Consider the following 22272-nt stretch of genomic DNA (forward strand, 5'->3'; position numbering starts at 1 on the left):
TACCAATTTTCTTAATTTTATTTATATACTATGCATACACATACTGTATGTGGATAATGCACACACGCGCACAGTAAAATGTATAGATGTCGATGGTTCAAAAACACAGCTGGTACCTTCTAGTTCTTTTCACCCTCTTCTCATCTTCATCTTCTGCTCTCCACCTATTAGTCTTCTCTTCTCGTATTCGTATAATATACAGTACTAATTGTTTCAGATTTTTCCATTTTTATGACAGTTTTTATTCTAATCTAAAGGTGGTGGTTATAGTGGTAACTATAACCTAAACATATTTACACAACAGGGTGGCAGTCAGTGTTCAGTGTATAGAATTTATTTTGATCTAAACAAAAGACAATATTCCTGTATGAAGTTTGATATTAGTTTATTTATAAGTACACTTAGGTTGAAGGTGATTGCTTTATATTGCAAATTCCTGTCGATTTTTCTTCAAGGTGGACATAATATTACAAGATAGAACCTGAGTTTCAACATTGGGCCTTGCATAATACGAATGGTTATGACTAGCTCCGAACAAGCATGCAGATAGCAGAGCTTGGTAGTTCCAGTGAGTAGGCCTAATGCTAATGCTGTTTTTTAATCAGAAACCTTCCCCCTCAAAATGTGATACATTCTTGTTGAAAGAAAACAGACAAACATAATGTTACTATTATTACACTTAGTGTTTCTATTACTCGATTCTCCTTAATATTAAGATCTTTCAAACACTAATTCCTGCAGTATAGTCAATTAGCAGTGGCTACCGCACAAAAAGGGACACTCATAAAACAAGTCAAGTTTTGTAGTCTGCCAAACTCCCTCTCTTTCAGCATGTGTACGTACTATCCCTATCAATAAAGAAAAAATACAAAGCAGATTAGACTGTACTCTCCTTAAAAAAAAAATATTATATATAAGTGTAGGTCTGAAACAGGAGCCAGACCTTGAGACCTAGAACATCAAACACTTGCACCTAACCTCGCCACCACCAAACAATTGCTTACCCTACCCAACACTATTGCTAAGTACGCTTACAACCACTGGGATTCATGGAAATGTGATAAGATACTCTGGGTATGCTTGTATATCAGAGAAAACAACAAACATTGTTGGCGTGGCTACATTGTCGGTGACACTGTCAAAAAGGTCTGCAGTGTTCCCAGTGCCCCTTTGAGGAGGTACGATCATGCGAGCTGCTCCTTGTGCGAAGTCTCCAACCAGAACCCTGGCTAGGTACATGCAACGCTTCCCACTCTTGTCAGAGATGGCATAGCGACCTGCTGAGTACTTGGGGTCCACAGCGAAGTAAGAGCCATTGCCATACATTGCACCTGAAGAAATAACAAGAAAGTACCATACATTTATGTTAAATTATTTATATTTTGTATTATTATAACTATAAAAATCACACCTGTGTGAAGTGAGGGGCACTGTAATCATTGTACATCATCATCAAGAATGGTGGTCCCTTATTGGCCAAGTGTTCCCACCGACATACCGATTTGCTCAGACAGGCAGAATGCTGCGTCGGCCAGATTCCCGGAAAAGCTTGCCCCAGCGCTATTCTGCCGCGTGGGTGGAGCTTCATTTCCATCCACCAGCTGTCTAAAAAAAGAGACGCCGGCAGACAGCTTCTTTTGGCCGCGCATGGAAGCTTAGGTGTGCCCAGAGTGAGAGACGGGTGTAAGCACACTTGGACTTCCATGCGCGGCAAAAAGCGCTTGTGGCAGGCGTCTCTTCCTGGTTTTTAGACAGCTGGTGGATGGAAATGAAGCTCCACCCACACGGCAGAATGCCGCGTTTCCGGGAATCTGGAGGGTGGAGCTTCATTTCCATCCACCAGTTGTCTAAAAACCAGAAAGAGACGCCTGCTACGAGCGGCTTTTGGCATCTTCGTGACGCACCAGTGTGCCTGCACTGACTATAAGCACATATGGCCGTCAAGGCGCGGCAAAAAGCCGCTCGTGGTTTTTAGACAGCTGGTGGACAGAAATGAAGCTCCACCCACGCGGCAAAATTCCACGTTGGCCAGAAAACGGGAAACGCTCGCCCCTGCGTCAAGTGGAAGCCACGCACAAGCTTCATTTTCCATCCACCAGCTGTCTAAAAACCAGGAACACAAGAAGCCCTATACATTCCCGCCGAAACAGGTGAATAGTGTCCGTGTGCTATAAAAATGTCTACCATTAACTAACAATTATGAGAAATTGAACCTAAATTTGTATCATTGGTGTAGTTGTATGATATTGTCTGCAGCCCAGAAGCCTAATGTTATATGTCTCCTTTAATCCAGATGTTGGACCAACAACTGTCTCTGTGAAGGAAAAAGCAGAAAAGTACATCAGTATTGTTTACCATGTGCCCCTGCATAGCTGCGGTTGAAGCCCTGAGAGTTGATGAGATCAATGGACTTGGAGGCTGTTCCATGGAAGAGCAGCATCTCATTGTTCGTATGTTGGTTCTTCTCCTCCAGGCGCTTCTTCATCAGGTGGTAGCTCTGCCACAGTGTCTTGTTTTGGACACGTTCAATCTGTTAACACAATGGCTTTGTCTATATTAGTGTTTCTCAATGGGGGTGGTGCGTGCGTGCGTGCGTGCGTGCAGTGGGCATTCAGAGAACATATAGGATTGCTGGGAAGTAATCATTTTGTGCTGAGGTGCTCTGAAGGTGCCAGATTAAATTTCTTTCAGAGTGCATTTCTTTTTTTATTTAGCTGTTGTTTAACAGTCAATAATAATAATAATAATAATAATAATAATAATAACTAGAACTGCACTCTGTCGAGTGCCTACTTGTTGTTGCACCCAAGTAGGCCATAAATGGCCTACTAGTGCGCAAGCAGAGCGTGCAAGTACTGGTATAACTGGCTCTCATGGTGACGTAATAAAGATATGTTTCAGTGTCGGGTGGATTAAAGGAAATGCCTCTATGTATATATGTAATTTGTAAGTTGATTAGCGGTATACTGTATACTGACTTGGTCGTAAACTGGGTCGTTTGATGCGTATGTCCCGTAGCAGCATATGACGTGATGAAGATATGTACCAATGCCAGGGTATAACTGGTATAACTGGCTCCCAATGGTGACGTAATAAAGATTAAATGAAATTAAATGATTACTATATTTACCCAGGGTATCTGGGCTAAGCTCAAGAACTTGTTTCCAGCCAGGCCCTGCTCATAGAACACATTTCATCGTAGTGGTTCAATGCCTTGTTCAAGGGCACTTCAGCGGTGGTAATTTTAACGTGTCGGACAGCTGATTCGAACTGGCGACCTTCCGGTATCAAGACCGCTCCACTATCCGTTCGGCCACCGCTGCTGTTTCAGTGTTGGTATGTATATGTAATTTGTAAGTTAATTAGCGGTATACTGTGGTTACTTGGGTCGTTTGATGCGTATGTCCCGTAGCAGCATATGACGTGATGAAGATATGACGTGATTAAAGGACATGACTCTATGTATATATGTATATGTAATTTGTGAGTTGATTAGTGGTATACTGTGGTTACTCGGGTCGTTTGATGCGTATGTCCCGTGGCAGCGTATGACGTAATAATGACAGTATTACCTTTAATCCACCCGACACTGAAACATATCATCATTACGTCACCATCAAAAACCAATTATACCTTGGCATTGGTACATATCTTCATCACGTCATGCTGGTACGGGACATACGCATCAGCACCTGACGAAAAACACTACTTGCACGGTCTGCTTGCGTATGTCCCGAGGCAGCGTATGACGTAATGATTACTTGTGCTTGATATGGCAGTGGTGTCAGATTACATACATGTATACATAGGGGCATTACCTTTAATCCACCCGACACAGAAACATATCATCATTACGTCACCATCGACAACCAATTATACCCTGGCATTGGTACATATCTTCATCACGTCATATGCTGGTACGGGACATGCTGCTACGGGACATACGCATCGTAGCACCTGACGAAAAACATTACTTGCACGCTCTGCTTGCGCAAGTAATAATAATACAATGACATCCCTGTCCTATTTTATGGATATAAAATTCTGCATGTAGGTTGGACTAACGGGACTTACACGACCTACATGGCCGGTTAAGACTGATATGAGGTTAGGGGACTTACATGTCCAGTTAAGACTGAGGCATGACCGGTTAAGACTGAGGTTAGGGTTAGGATTTGAGATAGTGTTAGTAATGGGTCGGACTAACGGGAGGTCAGAACTCAGAACAATGACATGTTACCGCCTACCTACCTACTTGCCTGTTGCTCTCCAAATTTGTTTGAATAAACACCCTTGAACTTTAGAACTTTGTATGTCTGCATACAGTATGGGTCCGCCAGTTCTTGGTACCGTGACACATATTTTGCAAACGTGTTGAATTTGTGTGAGTATTGCAATAACACAGTTTGATGTTTTAATCATTAGTAACATATGATGTGAACATACGCTGATGATGTTTATGCTGAGTCCAGTCTTTGTGCATTCTCTCTCCACGTCACTGTATTCCTTGGACCCCTGTTTTACAGGAACCATAAGTGGTGAGCCTTTCATGTCTTCCCAATTTGCAGGCGTCTCATCTGCAAAAATGTGTTCAATAGTTTAGTTTAAGTATTGGAATCTGAATGTACCAGTACATGTTTAACAAGAATTGGAATATTATTCATGAAGTCCTGGGCAGCTCATTCTACATAGGTACTGTGCTATTGGATACAAAAATGTGTGTATAAATGGAGAAAGAAACGTGCCCAGAATGGCATCCTGTCATGAGTCAATAACATGGTCATTCTGTGTGTTTTTGTTTTTCTGCCCCAATGCAACCACAACTCTAAGCCCAGGGTGTGAAAACAAGCGTGTTGTTAAGCATTACACAATTTAAACTATTTCAATATTATATTTACTTACCTTTCTGCTCTTTACGGATTAATTCAACGTGTCCCTGCCCTTGGATTTTAGTTGCTTTCATTTGCTGCACATCAGCAGTATAGTCTTGGTGGTTAATTTTTATTTTCACGCTTTGCTTGCGAGCTTGTGCGTCCTCAAGGTCATAGTTGGTCAATATGTCGAAGGCTGTTGGCCCAGTGAGCTGGTCTTGGTATTGCCACTTAACCAGTTTACTTGCCATGAAGGCTTTCTGTCTGCGGTTTTCTGTCCTCTCTGCATTCCGGATCAGGTCCCTGACAAAATGGCCAACATACTCAATTTAAAGAATATTTAACAAGAAAATACACATTTTCTTTTACAAAATTTAAATTCTAGAAACATTCTGAGAAAAAGCTGAATCCCAGAGTGATTTGGAGATTGTATAAGAGTACAATTTGTATGTAAATGTAAATAATGTCATACAGATCAACATCAGAAAGCAGTTTTTACACTTTCTAAATATCTTCTATTGCTTTGGATGTCAAATGGTCCAAATGGTCCATTCTTGGTAATGAGTTTGAAACCCTAAAGAAGGCCTGCGTGCCGAAATGTGTTTGTTTCTCTAGGTGGACTGCTGCTGCATGTGATTTCATGAAATAAAGAACCTCAAACTTTATTAAGAGAGTGTGGATATTCCCTTTTTCCATTCTTGGTAATAACATGTTGATTAGGGGGAAAATAAAAGGAAATACAGTAGGTGCGGTTCCATTAAGCCTTTGCGAAAAAAGGAAGCGTATGTTCATTAAGTCGAAAAAATAAAAGCGAATTGTCGGTGTTTGATAAAATGCGCATATGAAATAAGTTCATGAAATATGCAGTAGGTGGCATTGTTTTGCCAGTAAAGTGAGGCTCATGTAAAGTAGTCATAACCCATGTTCACACCATTGATTTGATGCGCTTTGTGCGTGCTCTCAGTTTAACGGACGGGACCCCATATACTGCGCTGTAATCTGATCCCTGGTCAGCGGCTGACCGACCGTCAGCCAGTCTACAGCAGCTCGCCAGCGGGCATCTGCTGCTTTCACAGTATTGACGACACCTACAGTCAAAGAACGTACAAAGAACGATTTGTTGTGTAATGCTTGTCTTAATATATTCGGAGCACATGTAGCCTATATGTCACGGGATTCGATTTGGAGCATACTGGTCGTTTATACTGTAAATTGATTGATTGCAGCTGCAAACAGTTGTGAATAACTTGTTTCATCGGCTATAGCCTAGCCTACACGTTTAGGTTGCTTATCGTGTGTGTGTGTGTGTGTGTGTGTGTGTGTGTGTGTGTGTGTGTGTGTGTGTGTGTGTGTTGCATCCATACAGTAGTGATCCAGATATCAAAATGATCGGAGCGCCCCGATCAACTCGGGAGGATTCAGACTTCATATGGGATCTTTGAACACACTACACAGTTATTAATCGGACGGGTCGGGTAGTAGTATGAGTATCACTCCCTCTCCCTCTCTAGCCAGTGGCCACCCTCCCATGCACCGTTCACTCCACTGCCTCCCCATCGTTTTTTTAATTTATTTCCCAACTGTTCAAAAGCGATATAATGCGAGTTCAATGCATTCTAATTAAAAACCTTTTCCGCAAGTGTTTCCATACACTATTTTCGCATTTCCCTTTTTTCAAAAATCCGCCATCTTCAAGCGAAAAAGTGTTTTTGCGAAAAATAGAGACTTATTCGCATTTTGAGGTGTTTCCATCCAGGAGATTTTGCGAAAGAGCCTTAATGCGCAAAAAAACGGCTTTATGGAAACACACCTAGTGACTGCTTAATGTATTTCCTTTTTTTCCCCCTTGTTTCTTTTCACGCGCGCACGCACGCACAGACACACAGACAGACAGACAGACACACACACACACACACACACACACACACACACACACACACACACACACACGGTTGGGTGAGGAAGGGGGCACATTCAGACCTAACAAAGTATTTCTAAAAAGGCAAAAATAAATCATGTTCTTTCAAAAACCTTAAAAAAAACACGATTTGTCATGGCTTTTCAAAAAGATAATAATAATAGCAGATCTTGTAGATATGTTGAACAGACAAAGTAGAGCTAAATGGGTTAAATGGGTAAGTGTTGTTCTGACCTTATAGCTGACTCTGCTGAGTGGACGTCCCTGGTAAGCCCCTCCAGCTGAATGCAGGCATCCTCGTCCTTGCTCTGCGCCCTCTCCAGATGGATACTGACGGTCAACTTCCTCTGCATGGCACTGAGCTGGTCCATATCCGCTTTTGATAGATGACTTATGAAGGAGTCAGTGATGGTTATCTTGTCCTGCTCAGCAACTATCAGCTCCTCAATCTTCTTCTTAGCCAGGCCCAGAGCCTACAGGTGGGGGTTAGGATATACTTATGAAATCACAGGAAGTCAACTGAGATCCTCCTTCACCTTCACACTCACAAGCAGGAGCTGCCCGGTACGATCAGTTGGATCAGGAGCTGCCCGGTACGATCAGTTGCTAAATGGTCTGCATTTCTATGCAGGCTGCAGTGTTTTTTACCTGGGAGCTTTCAGCACACAGGTGAAATACTGCAGGCTCAAACTCCTCTCGTTCCAACGTCAAGCTGTTGCTGGTGGCACGCTCCTCATTGGGTCCCAGAAAGAGCGAAGTCCCTTTATCTGACATAAGAGAAAGAACAACATAAGAACTGACATAAGAACAACACATTGTTGTGTTGGCGATCAGTCCAGTGGTTTGCAAGATTAGCTCTGCAAACACAGGCACACAGATCTTTCTAAAGCCTTTCTCATATGAACACTGGACATTTTCCATGTAGCTTGATCTCTATAAATTGAGACGTTTGTGTTTTGTTTCGCTTATGAGCCATTGATCATGGAAGTTTGTTCGGTGAATATTTACATCTCAAACGCTAATAAAAAGCAGAATGAATAAACTGGTACAGCGGTTTCAGCCAAATTGGACATTGCCAGCATAAAGTCTGTTGCAATCGTACTGAGCCTACATACAGCCCATCCGTTTAAAGTCTGGTAAACGTCCATAATACCGTGCATGTGTGAAAGTGATTTAGGATGCTTAAGACATGTCCACACGTCCTCTCAAATAAAACCGTGGGGTGCCTCAGACGTGTGGACATGTCTTTAGGTCCTTTTTAATGATATAAAACGGGATCGCTGTATGCTAGCCTTTATTCGGAAAAATTGCCTGGGAAAAAAAAAGTGTTAACCTCAGCTAACCTCCTAGGCTCCAGAGCCTTGCCGTAATAATAACAGATCTTGTGTGACATACCCACGATCTTCGTCAAGATGTTCTTCTCCTCTACATCCTGACCTTCTCTCCTCCTCATGCTGTTGTGGAATTCCTTCATCATGGCTGGCTGGAACACCAGGATCTTCACACTGTGGACATAACGCTGGTGCTTCTTCCTCACAAACTCCACCACAGCCTCTATCATGGCCTCTGCCACAGCCGTGGGATTGGCACCTCCCTGACCTAATAAAGACACACAGATGGACAAACTAACAAATATGGATGACTGATGAACAGGCAGATCTGACACACTGAACACATTTTGAACAATGAGAGAATCAGGATCCTTGGTAGAGAATTGGTGAATCTAGGCATGCATGTTGAGAAACCCCAACATTTCAAGTTTGGCTGTGGCCAACTTGACTCTCACAATTATGGATTTAATTTGGACCAAACTGTCACCTGAGCAAAGTTGGATACAGTGATTAACTGCTACATATGAGGTCACAAACTGTCACTAAACAAGGTGTGGAGAGCAGTAATGAATGGAGCAGCAATGCTCACATATTCAACCTCATTCATGAACATTTCATGGTATATTATATTGTATTATAAAATGTGTTTGTTTGTTTTACATCACCATTACATCACCTAATCAACATGAATTAGACTTTATATTAGCGCCCCTCACTTCACACGGGTGTGATTTTTAACTAAAAACAAACATTAAATCTGTATATAGGAGGGGCCCTCAATAATGTAATCGGAATGCATAATGTGGTAATTATGTCACTCACATCAACGTAACAGTGTTGAGCAATACACAGACCTGTTCCAAGGGCAGGGAAGGCGACGGAGGTGAATTTCTGTTCTTCACAGGACTTCAGCACACGGAAGACCACATCTTTGATCTTGCTAGGGTCACTCTGCCCTATGATATGAAGAATGTGTCGACTAGGGAGAAGTCCTGCTGATGTCAGTATCTGGTTATCAGGAGAATTAACTGCAGAAAGGCCGAAAGTTAATGGAAAACACAATGATAAACAGAAGCTATTTTCAGAAAGATATTACATAATTGATAAACACATCTATATACTGTGTCTATATGGATTTACTGTAGATAGATATATTGTATAATTTTACAATGGCATTTCCAGTGTCTGAAACATATGGGTGTACGAGAGCACTGATAAACTACAGTACTTGTATGGTTCACATAATAAACCTGTGTGTGAAGTGAGGGTTGCTCTTATCATCATACATGATATACATCACATTCCGTGCTCAGCCAATCAAATCATCACAATGTCAATCCGGCCAATCACAATTTGCTCCTTCACTTTTGTCTTCAATGTTTGTGTTTACAGAAACACGGAAAGCTCCCTCAAAAATAAAACATCCTCAAATTAAAACATACCCATTGCTGAGCATTCCAACTCCACTTGCAATCCAGCGCCGTCTAAAATGGCCTTGGAAACACCTAGATCAAAATGACAAAATATTGACCTTTTGAAACAAGCAACAGAAGCTCACCTTCCTCTATTCCTTGATACAAGCCATACATCAAGACAACAACAGTATATTGACTAGAGTAGAATACTGTCTGTATAGTGACCCCCTAACTCTCTCTCACCATGAGTTTAATGGTTAAAGGTCATAGTCACCTGTTTTGAGGTTGAAATCCTTATTGGAGGAGTTGATGATAACATCACTGGTGTCCTTGGTGATGTCTCCAGACGAGATCTCTAAGTTTAGCTGACCCATCTTCATCTGGTACACGCCGAGAGAGGGGGATGACACCTGGCTGAAGGATGCTGGGACACACAAACAAACACACACACACACACACACGCACACACACACACACACACACACACACACACACACACACACACACAACACACACACACACACACACACACACACACACACACACACACACACACACACACACACACACACACACACACACACACACACACACACACACACACACACGTGTGTTACAGGGCAGGAGAAGAGAGTCAGGCTTAAGGGTACAGGTTCAATTAGCTGAGAAGAAACCGATTGAGGAGTAGCAATTATTTACCATCAACACCTCCGATGTGCTTCAAGTCCTCGTTGGCAGCATTGACTACAGCATCCACCTTGAAGCTACAGATATCAGTCCGTGAGACTGAGACCAGGAGTCCCGAGGCAGTCTGAACTTCACAGTAGATCGATCCTCCAACCCCGCCTTCATCCTCATAGTTGTCTTCATCTTCATCATCCTCTTCCTTGTCCTGCTGAAGCACCACCACACAGTCAGCGTCTCTGTTTAACGTAAGGAACTTGCTCTCTTGAGACAGGAAGTACTTCTTAGCCCCAGGCTTGTCCACTGTGTGTGCATCGGTGAAGAGAGCCGCCACCAAACTTTGTAGGGAGGTCTTGTATTTCTGGACATGGAGACGTGCACCAGAAATGTTGATTCTTGGCCGGCTGGGATCAAAATGGACCCTTACTTCATTTGCCAAAGCAAAACTGGTCCATTCTTGTTTTTTTCTCTCCTGGATGAACAGGACCACAGCATTGGACTTGACGCGGATGGTTTCTTCAACTTGTGAGTAATTTACAATAAATTCCTCTAGGATGCGGGCGACCTCTTTGACTGGGTTGAGGAAGCCGGACACTGTTATTGTGCCTCTTCCTTCTGGGTGGAGATTTATAAGCACCGCTTTCGTCTTTGAGGTGTTGTAGGTTTCCACCAGCTTTAAGTTCAACTCATTCCACTCAGGCATTCTTAGTACCTTCTCATCCTGCACATGCAGAGACTGCGTTGAAAACGCAGTCCTCATCTTCCGCTCTGCATCGATCAGAGCATTCTCAGAACTTCCTGTGAGAAGAACCCTGCTTCCGTCCGTGCTGTAAATGGCACAGGTTCCCTGAGATGTGAATAAGTTCTGTGACATTTCCATGGCATCAACTGACTTGAAGAAGTCTAGGAGACATGGGTCCACATCATCCAGGGGTTTCTTACACATTCTGACCTCTCTCTCCAAGATCCAACACTTCACTTTAGAGACCTCTGCTTCAAGGCCCGAAATGGTCAGTTTCTTGGTGGGATCTTGATAGGATAGGTGCAACTCCTGAGAGATATCTGACACCGCTTTTAGCAACCCTTCCCGCTGTAGGATATAGTATTTGGGCGGGCACATGTCCATTTCCTCTGATACGCTGTGTTGCTGCCTCTCTATCTGCCGCACAGCATTGAGGATGATATCCTCTACAGGACCTCGGATCCGGTTCACATCTTCTGCCTGCCCTGCCACAGTCAGCATCCCTTTTGGTGCATCCAACACCAGCACTGCGTCTTCTCTCACTACTGAACGGATATCTTTCTCCATCATCTTCCAAGCAGGGATATTCACTACACAGTCAAAAGCAGTGTATTGACTCAAGAGCTTTCTGAAGGCCTCTGAAGCATTGTTTTTCCACTCATCCACCTGTCTTTCAGTCAGACCCTTTTGCTTCAATAGACTTGGCAGAGGACTGAGCTTTGCCTCAGGGCTTTCTAATTCCACATTGCAGAAGTAAGGGCACATTTGTTGGTTGATGTCTTTTAGCTGTTTCTTCACGAGGGGGAATTTCCAGACAGGGGGGTGGACACTCTCTGTGAAAGGTTCAGGCATCTTCCATGTTGGTCTGTCTTTGCCATACAGGGCAGTGCCCAGAGACTCATAGAAGGGGTACACCTTGACAGGGACCTTGCATATAATATGGTCTTCTATCTTGGAGATTGTCTCTGCAACTGGAAAGGTAGTAATTGGAAAAGTATCAGGATAATTGAGTATAGGAAAGTGACAGTAGGTGTAGTGTATATTGAATCTGTTAATTTAATAGTTTATAGTTATAATACAATTACCAAATCATTAACATTTTAATTTTAATTTGGTGTAAATCAAATACATAATGTGCATACTTAATTGTGTACTGATAGCTTGTTATATATTTAGTATAATGGCTTGGTAACCATTAACCTTTTTCACCTTTAGGATCATTGAAGGTGACAACAGCTGCTTTTTCCTCAGTGATCATGCTGATGCTGACTGGTTGAGTCCAGTTCTTCTCAAAGTAGAGTTCCAATATGTCTGCAAAATGAATTGAAAATTCAGGTTCATTTTACACCATTGATTGATTGATTGATTGATTGATTGATTGATTGATTGATTGATTGAAGTATTTATTAACAGTTTGCAGAATTACATTACATTTCAAGCACAACTCCATACAAAACTGTGGACGACACCATAAAGCATTACACTTTTTTACAATAGGGTCCACCATTTTCAATTCATCAGAACATTTAGAGATACACTTCTATATAGCCAAAAACAGGAAATCGTCATAAGAGGTAAAAAGGGAAATAATATATACAGTGAGGGAGGGATTCAGATTTTACGGGGGCCAGTTTTGAATTGCAGCCGTCCGTAGGTGCCCTTTGAGAGCGGTTTTGAAGGAGTCAAGGGATTCGCAATGTCTTAATGATTGTTGGTAGGGCATTCCACATTTTGGTGGCATAGGAGCAAACTTAATTTAGTCCCTTGTTTGTGCCGAATCTGGGTTGCACTCCCTCTGGTGTTGTGGGTGTTGACTTCGTTGATATTAAGGAAGTATTTAGACAGGTACATGTCTAAATATTAGTATACTAGTATTTAGACAGACCCATTGCAGACCCATTGCAAGATGCTGTACTTTGTCGTCAACCCTAAGCCATTCCAGCCTGTCAAAGTGGGCTGGGGTGAGGTGGGTTCGGGGAGTGAGGCCAAGTAGTAGCCTGACGAGTTTGTTTTGGGAAGTCTGGAGCCTTGTTTTTATGGCCTTTGAGGTGCTGTGGTACAAATCAATAAATACAACTCTTAAGTCATTCAACCACTGTGTGCTGCCAAGCATTGACATTAGGTTTACACTAGCTCTGGTCCATAGCCTTACTGCTTCTGATTCTGCCCTGCAGTAAGGCTCTGCTACTTTCGCTTTTAAATCTCACATGGAACCAGCCTCTCCTCTTTAGCGTAAATTAAAAGAACGTTTTTGCTACTCACCAAAACAAAGGCGGGTTGTGTCATTAGAAAGCCTACTTTCCTTAGTGGGAGCACTCTGAGCCCCCCACCACACGTATAAACGGTACTTTTTGGCCAAAAAGGGATTTTGTTTCGACCGGGAAAAAAAATACTTTTAGTTACTCCAATGCGCCCTCTACCGATATTGCCCAGAGAATTGCCTCATAGAGAATATTTTTCCTCTGGTGAAAAAAAATCCCTTTCTGGCCAAAAAGTACCGTTTATACGTGTGGTGGGGGGCTCAGAGTGCTTCCACTAAAGAAAGTAGGCTTTTTAATGACACAACCCGTCTTTGTATTGGTGAGTAGGTCAAACGTTCTTGAGATTTCCACTAAAGAAGAGAGGCTGGTCTGAGTTCCATGTGAGATTTAAAAGCGAAAGTAGCAGAGCCTTACTGCAGGGCAGAATCAGAAGCAGTAAGGCTATGGACCAGAGCTAGGTTTACACCAGGTAAATGTCTACAAATCAATAAAACATTTGAAGTATAGAGATGTGTACCTTTAATAACACCCGGTGTGAGGTTCTCCACTCGGACAGCCTGTGTTCTTTCCAGCTGCCTTGCAGCCAGCCCATACCTCTTGAACTTCTCATTTCCCATACTAGCTTGCATAAGTCTGTCCACAGCTAAAGAAAACGTCACTGTATCAGTATCATTCGACATCATACTGTCATGTTTCCTGCAGAATCTTTCACTAAATCCATTCATGCTATTACCTTTTCTTCCTCATACTATGCATACCATGGATTAGATATCATGACCTTTCAGAGAGAACAAATTCAACCCTAGTAATTCCATGACAAATGAGTAGCCACAAGGTGGCTTATATCATTCAAGTAAAGAAACAGGTGTAGTGTAGACTAAGGGATAGATTTTCGTCCCTGCCGTTACCCGCAAGTCAGCTGCTGCCCGAAAATTACGAGTATAGGAGCTTGCTCTGTCCCTAAATGGTATTTTGGTCCAGCGTCACGCGCTATCTATTAATGCCGACACCGGTATTTGCGCCTAGAGGTGTGGTCATGGGCAAATACCGGTTGGCACGCTTTCCCCTAAATTGCTATTTTGGTCACACACATTTGGAAAGGTGCATAGTGGAGTTATAAAGCACCCGTAAGCCGTATGCCAAATTAGTTTGGTATAGAGCAGCGTGCACCACGCACCTGCAGCACAAGTGAGACTTCAAGGCAGCAACGCATCACTCTTCCATGGGCTATGAGCATAGACTGTAAGGCTATGAAGCAATATAGCACTGGGCATAACGGGCAACGGATAAGGGATAAGGTAATGCCCAAACCACACCTATGCATAATGTAAAGGGTAGCGGAGATGTTTTAGGGATTTAGACAGGTGACCAAAATAGCCACTTTAGTGCCCCTTCTCCAATGCTAAATCCCCAAATAGTGCCTTTAGAATGCTCGAACGAAAATAGAGCCCTAAGTTTGTTCCTACCAGTGGGATTGTTGAGGGTCACCACAGCTTTCTTTGTCTCCCAGATGATCTCCAAACTAAAGCTCCCTTCATCAAGCCCAGAGAAGGTTTCCACCAACATGGACAGCATGTCTATGTTCATGTGCTCAGGGATGTTTTCCAGAACCATGGCAGCACCATGTGCAGACTCTAACTCTGAGGTAAAGGGGAAAAAACATTATCATTAATTTTGCTTGGGGGCACGGTGGCGGTAGTGCTGTCGCCTCACAGCTAGAAGATCCTGGGTTCGATTCCCGCTGGGGACGCTGTGGGTGCTGGCGGCGTGCTCTCTCCTCCGCGTCATCAGTGCCCATACCCAAGGCGGGGTTGGCGAAAGGGCCTTTCTGTGTGGAGTTTGCATGTTCTACCCGTGTCTCCTAGGGCATGGGTTCCCAAACTGGGGTTCGGGGACCCCTAGGGGTACTTGAGGGAGTTCCCCCCCTGGAACTCCCTCAAGTACCCCTAGGAGTCCCCGAACCCCAGTTTGGGAACCCATGCCCTAGGAGACCTAGCTCAATTATAGATAGTTAGGAACCAAATGGACCCATGCCCTAGGAGACCTAGCTCAATTAGAGATAGTTAGGAACCAAATGGACCCTTATGGGTCTGTAACTCAGAGTTAAATTAACAATGGATTTACAATATAAATTGGGGTACCAGAGATAGAAATGCCATTAAATCGGGGGTCCGTAGCATAATGCGTGTGAAACTGGGGGTCCATGAAATTAATATGTTTTGGAATCACTGCGAGAGCCGTAAAAATCCTCCCTTATCGGGGTCACTGGCATATGTTTTCAAATGGGGGGGCCTAATAAATGTTGATTTGGGGGTCCTTTACACGAAAAAGTTTGGGAACCACTGCCCTAGGGTAGGTACCCTCACAAAAAACATGCAGTAATCCTGGTCTCTAAACTGCCTCCCCCTGGCCAGCCGGGGCACCTGATGGAGGGGAAAGGAACTGGTTGGAATAACGTGTTCCTTCCACACGCTACGTCCAACCAGGGAAACTCCCCCATCAGGTGTAAAGGAGCGACTTGGACACTCATGCATGAAGGAAGCATGAGTTCAAGTCCGTTGCTCTCCCCAGGTTGGCGGAGGGTGTGTAGAGCCCAGGATAACATTAGATAATTTACACAGATGTGAAAAATGGGTTACAAAATCGTGGGATAAAAAATAAATCCTCACCTCTAGAGCCTCCGAGTCCAGATCCGTCATCAGCATCAGCTGGATTGTTCACCAAATCTAACAGATATATTCATTCACCTCAGTTTAGTTCATTCAGATCTTGTATAAAAGGTTATTTATACACAAAAGCAATGATATGACATACAATAGATCCAAGGCACAAGCTGTGTTGTCACATACATGTACAGTACAATACATCTGGTGGCAACGTTGCAGGCATTAACACCCCGAACGCCCGGGGTTATTTAATCCATTAAATCATAGCACCCAGCGATTTATAGCAGCGGAGCACATTTAGCGACGGACCGGATGCTATCCCGGATGTGGCTGAAGTAGCTTGATGTAGCCAAAACACTCTTGATGCGATCGACAACAACGGGAGGAATGATTAATTCTAACGCGACGGAACCGCGATGGGCCGTCTAACACATAATCTGTTCTTAGAATTGGACAGAATGATTTAGATCAAGAGTTATTCACATTTAAGATTTTCGATCTCGTCTGCTAAAATCTATATATGTCTTGAGTGTACAGGTTTGATGAGGGCCCAGGTAGGACTGGGGCTTAATTTTATGGCCTGTTGAGAACTCTAGTTTTCGCCGGCTGCCGGGCGTGGCTGCACTAATAACTTTGGGGCGGGCCCGTATAGAGTTTGAATAGACAGGTATAAGTCAAAAGGGAGACATCGAAGAGGAAAGACAGGTAGGATCAACATATGGAATGTCAGCACAGGTCAGCTCCATATATGGAGATCTAAGGGTTTCTTTTAAAGCTATTTTGGGGGCTTTTCTGCCTTAGTTAATATTGATAGAATTGTATGTGCTTTAAACACTCATCCATCAGTGTCCCTACTGCAGTACTTAAAATGTTCAGATGTGAAACACAAATATTTTTAAATGATCTTACCTGCAACATTGTCAACTTTTGGAGGGGTCTGGAGAGAAAAGGAGGACATTGTCATACACAATGACATCACTGTTTAAACACATATTGTATAATAGGCTAATAATAACATATTAAAAACTTTACATGTGGAGTTAGCAAGTATCAAGGTTCATTAAACTCATTCAACACACAAAGACATAATATAATAATATAAATATTCAACAAAAATTTAAAAACATGTAGCAAGTTAAACAGTCCAATAGCCAGAAGGATATGGACAGCTGAATCACAAACAACAATCTTTATAAGACACTGATGGCATTCAGTGTAGTGTAACAAAGGTCAGGGGTATAGTTTAGATAAATACGACTGGTGACTGGAATTCAAATAACCAAAAATAATTTATAAACAACTAGCCTATCTAAATGAACTACATATTTGTGAAAGTCGAACCATGAACAAATACAGTTCAAAATATTTATTATGGGTGAAATTGAAATATCAAAAAGTATAAGAAAGTATAAGACTTTCGGTTTTAAATCTCAAATCGAAATCAGACCAGCCTCTCCTCTTTAGCGTATTTTAAAAGAACGTTTTTGCTACTCACCAAAACAAAGGCGGGTTGTGTCATTAGAAAGCTTCTTTCCTTAGTGGACGCACTCTGAGCCCCCCACCACACGTATAAACGGTACTTTTTGGCCAGAAAGGGATTTTTTTTGGAAACAAAATCCCTTTTTGCGTCCACTAAGGAAAGTAGGCTTTCTATTGACACAACCCGTCTTTGTATTGGTGAGTAGGTCAAACGTGAGATTTCCACTAAAGAGGAGAGGCTGGTCTGATTTCGATTTGAGATAAAACCGAAAGTCCCATAGCCTTATACTGCAGGGCAGAATCCAATTCAATAGCCTTTATTGTCTCCGAGGAGAAATTTGTATTGGAAGAAGCAGTAGAAGGCTATGGACCAGAGCTACCCATAGTCATGTGTGGATACTGTATTATATAGGCTACATACATTGTATTGTCTACCTGTGGTTATATGATTCATTGAAACCATGGGCTATTATAAATGTGCTGTAAATGTCAGAAGACCTTTTTTTATCTGCACATGACATGATTTCCACCTGACTGCATGGGCATGTGCATGGCAGCAAAACAGCAACATACACTCCAAAAAGCTGGTGCTGTCCCCTTGTTGACATGGTGGGTCAAAAGGTTAGTCTCACACACAGTTACAACATAAGTGGATCACAATACATGTACCTGTCCCCCTGTGTTACATTTGACAAAATTAAAGTAGACAACAACCGCGCGCGCGCACGCCAGCACAATGCCAGACCACACACACACACACACACACACACACACACACACACACACACAGAGAGAGAGAGAGAGCGAGAACTATAGTTTATATACTCACTTGTTCTGAAAGCTTTTCAGTGTCATCCTTGGTCGCAGGTGACAGGTGCAACTTTACGCTTGCCTTCTCAATGTTAATTTCGTGATCATCCCTGGCAAGGACTCTCTTTTTTACTATAAAATAAATTGTATTAAACTCAAATACCCACGGTATATGTTACAGTTTAATAATAGTTATCTCGGAATAAAACCAGGCAATCTAGTGGTAGGCTAATAGAACATTTAAAAAACATTTTTAATTGAGCAGTCAAGGCCCTTTCGAGGCCCTTGGTTAACTTTTCTGTATTTTGTTACCAACGTCCCAAATACAGAAAAGGTCCATGGGTCCCGAGAGTCAAAGCTCACACACAGACAAGATATAAAGGTAGGCGTGTGATGTCAGTGGACGGTATAAAAATAAAACATTTAAAACAGAATAGTCACCCTCGTCGCATTTAAAGAACACCGTCGCTCTAGCGGAGTCATCACCGGCTGTCTCGACCCTACAGTCCCCTCCGCCCGACTTCTTTTTACTCTGAAAATAGATCTGAAGTTTGTTCTTGATCGCCTTGGCCTGAACAGATGCCCATTCGCCTTCCACTAACACTGCGTAAGGGTACTCGTCCATTGTTAAACTCTTTCATTCGACAGCAAAGCGAGTTTAAGTAAAGACGCAGAAGAGACTTTGAGCCAGAGCCCAGAAGTGGAGTGTTGGGTTTCACTTTCGTTTCTCCATGAAGAGGAAAGGTTTCCCGCACCTATACTATTTAGACCGGGATCCATTCGCTTTGCAGGTTGCTGATCCGGCCCAGAGCTCTGATCAGTGTTGCCAACTCCCCAGAAACGGAAATAGCTAGTGGCTCCTCGAAAAGTAGCTAAAAGTAGCTAGGGGTGGGATATGCGCGCGCGCCGCCCCTAGCGACTTTTTAGCGTCCCTAGCGACTTTTAGGCGCCCCTAGCAACGAAAATATGTAGCCAGCCAGCCCTACTCTATGAGCCAGCCAGAGGAAATGAAACAGGAAAACGGAAACGGAAACAGATAAACGGAAACAGAAAAGGGGCGTTCCCTTTTTCCCTTCAGTCCGCCGTCCCGGACGCGCTCCCGCCTCTGATCCGGCCTAGCCTGATTGTTAGACTCTCCTCCAGCTGCGCTCAGTCGAGTGGGCGGGGTCTATGGGCTGGAAACCAGGCTACATCCGGTCTGGTTTTAGAGCGGATGTAGTCTCGCGTTACCAGGCAACTATTATATTATATAATAGATGTATGATGTATGATGTATGATCAAAGATGGTTTATGTATGAAGATGGGCCAACTTCATTGGAGCCACTAGAGGCGAAATGGTACACAAAGCCTACAAATGGTCTCCTAAATATAGTAGGCGTGGTTTGCTTCTCCCCAACCTCCACCCTCCCCCCCTGACAACAACACTGTTTCCACACTCAGTCTAGTAGGTGGCGGTAATGCACCATTTAGGTTTGCCAACCGCCATGAAACCCGATAGAAGAAGAAGACAACAACACTGACAAGTCATTTAACAAAGTACATTGAAAACAACTGACAAGGTGTACTTTTGAAATAGTCGTTTTAGTTTCTCGAAGACCTCCAACCATATAAATTCATGATTTGGATCTATCTCATTAAAAAGTCTCTCCCTAATAGAGTTGTAGAATGGACAATAAAAAACGAAATGCTTTTCATTTTCAATTTCCTTTAGATCACACAGACTACATAATCTATCCTCCTCTGCCTACATATCTGCCTGTCTCAATATGCAGACCAAGTATGCCAGCTCTAATTTGGGCACATAAGGATCATTTCTAATCGTTTTAAATATGTCCATTCATTTTACATTATAATATTCACATATTATCATCTTAAATATGGGGTCAGAGCCCCTATGTGTTGTCCGTGAAATTGCAGATGGACAGACACCGTCTCCACACCTGAGCGCAAAACTTTCTTAAGCTGCGCACTTCTTAAGCTGCGCGCAGCTTAAAGCTTGAGTTTTTAGACAGCTGGTGGATGGAAAAGAAGCTCCACCTCCGCCGAAGACTTGCGCGACGGCCAGATTCCCGGAAACGCTCTCCTCCGCTCAAGTCTTCGGCGGAGGTGGAGCTTAATTTCCATCCACCAGCTGTCTAGAAACTCAAGCTTTAAGCTACGCGCAGCCGAGAACGTGCGCAGCTCTTTTGACCGTCTGGCAGCACCTAGAGAGAGGCTTCCGGACTCATCTCAAATCTCGCGAGAGTTTGTTGATGGGATAAAGAAATGTCATTAACAAAGTAGATTTTCTCCTGATTTGTCTCGCTAAAAGAAGCCATTTTACTATGAATATCTTGTAAATATTGTGTGCCTTGTGATGATTTGGTCCAGTATTTAGTTCAGTGCCCATGGAGTTAAGGAATGGTTCAGAAGCTGTGTTCACGTTCACTCTCCCATTGGAAATGAATAGACTCCAACATTCTTCCTGTCTCCTAATAATGTTACCGCCCACCTCACGCAGATACAGGAAGTAAAGCAAAGTTGGCCTCTCTTGCTAATTCTCCTCTTGGGTATGATGAAGCGTTTGGAAATCGCGGAGGCAACAGTCTGGTAACGCGAGACTAGAGAGGGCTTGCACCTAGGCTACGCTTGCACCTTTGCACGCATCACGCCCATAGAGTATATAAAGGAGATCACGCCGCATCGCCAGAGGAGTGGGCGGGCTCTAGACTAGACCGGATCTTAGCAGCACGGTGCAGTAAATAGAAACCATGCTCCTGTGCCTCCTTCCATACTTTCATTGTGAAGCCTATTAAATGTAATGCCATGTGATGTATTTTGATATTATTATTATTATTATTATTATTATTATTATTATTATTATTATTATTATTATTATTATTATTATTATTATTATTATTATTATTATTATTATTATTATTATTATTATTGTTATTATTATTATTATTTTAGCTCTGGTCCATAGTAATGTTTTGTGACATGACCTTGCAGTGAAGCCTTTATTAAGTATTTTATTCTTCCTTGAGTTAATCATTCTTTTAACCTGGAAACACGTCTCTGCTTCTCTTTATCTCAACCCTATGGTATGGGTATTCAAAGTGTACTGTGCAACATTATATTATATTCTCTGGGTGAATAAGTTCCATGGTCACAATTAAGTCACAACTCACAACAATAGCACAAACCGTCAGTCTTGAGTGGTTCACACATTATTTGGCAGCGGTGGCCGAACGGATAGCGGCGCGGTCTTGATACCGGAAGGTTCCTAGTTCGAATCAGCCGTCCGACACGTTAAAATTACCACCGCTGAAGTGCCCTTGAACAAGGCATTGAACCACTACGATGAAATGTGTTCTATGAGCAGGGCCTGGCTGGAAACAAGTTCTTGAGCTTAGCCCAGATACCCTGGGTAAATATAGATTTCATTTCATTTCATTTCATTGGCAGACCTATCATGCCAGCAAAGTCACTAAGAGGATGATGAACCTTTTCTTGAATTTAACCGTTTGACGAAATAGATGGTTCTGTAATGTCTGTTCTGAAACATTTTGTCATTAACAAATTACTTATCATTGTACTCCCATTTGTTATGATTTTGTCAGCTACTTAAGTTATCTATATAAAAATCACACCTGTGTGAAGTGAGGGGCGCTCTTACTAGCTCTTACCCACATTACTAGGCGCTAAATCCTTTAAAACCATTATTGACCTCATACCGACCTTGAAACATACCTTAGTTACGTCACCAATAATAGCTGCCAAGGGTTTGCATTTGTGCTCAGGCACATATGACGTAAATTCTCCATTCATTGTCAATGGCATTTAATGTTTGTGTTCAGACAGAAACTACAGCTGTTTATAGGAGGGGCTAGTGCCCCTCAAAAATTGCAGACAACACAGACCAAGGCAATGGTGATCACATTTCTACTTTATTACAGTAGCCTACTGCAATAGCCTATGTAAGTAGACAGAGGTAGAAAAAAAGGGGGCAATGGCATTTGACCAAAAATGCTGTATGCTGTATATTTATTATGCATACAATATATTGTTATACAAAACTGTAAGCTCTAATGCATTTGGTTTAAGAGTATGAA

The 22272-nt window shown here is 42.7% G+C and overlaps 1 protein-coding gene across 1 annotated transcript; it reads right to left on the reverse strand.

Moving 5' to 3' along the window:
* Positions 1–374: 374 nt before the first annotated feature.
* Positions 375–19111, reverse strand: LOC306933991 (protein mono-ADP-ribosyltransferase PARP14-like). Its single transcript, XM_079516381.1, has 18 exons — positions 18619–19111; positions 18197–18309; positions 16798–16825; positions 15892–15948; positions 14689–14862; positions 13740–13865; positions 12171–12272; positions 10235–11932; positions 9810–9959; positions 9563–9625; positions 8975–9148; positions 8185–8388; positions 7438–7556; positions 7024–7262; positions 4903–5174; positions 4447–4577; positions 2356–2530; positions 375–1331 (listed from the first exon to the last, which is right to left on the reverse strand). The coding sequence occupies exons 1-18, from the start codon at positions 18800–18802 to the stop codon at positions 1048–1050; spliced, it is 4293 nt and encodes a 1430-aa protein (XP_079372507.1). The 5' UTR covers positions 18803–19111; the 3' UTR covers positions 375–1047.
* Positions 19112–22272: the final 3161 nt, after the last annotated feature.

This window comes from Electrona antarctica (assembly GCF_951216825.1).
Source record: "Electrona antarctica genome assembly, chromosome: 12".
In the NCBI taxonomy this organism is placed as follows: domain Eukaryota; kingdom Metazoa; phylum Chordata; class Actinopteri; order Myctophiformes; family Myctophidae; genus Electrona; species Electrona antarctica.

Excerpts from the sequence above, each read along its gene's own strand:
- LOC306933991 (XM_079516381.1), bottom strand. The coding sequence starts at position 18,802 with ATGGACGAGTACCCTTACGCAGTGTTAGTGGAAGGCGAATGGGCATCT. Across the intron at positions 13,866-14,688 it reads GACCCTCAACAATCCCACTG|CTGTGGACAGACTTATGCAA; the intron begins GTAGGAACAAAC and ends CGTTTTCTTTAG. Across the intron at positions 12,273-13,739 it reads CACACCGGGTGTTATTAAAG|ACATATTGGAACTCTACTTT; the intron begins GTACACATCTCT and ends TTCATTTTGCAG.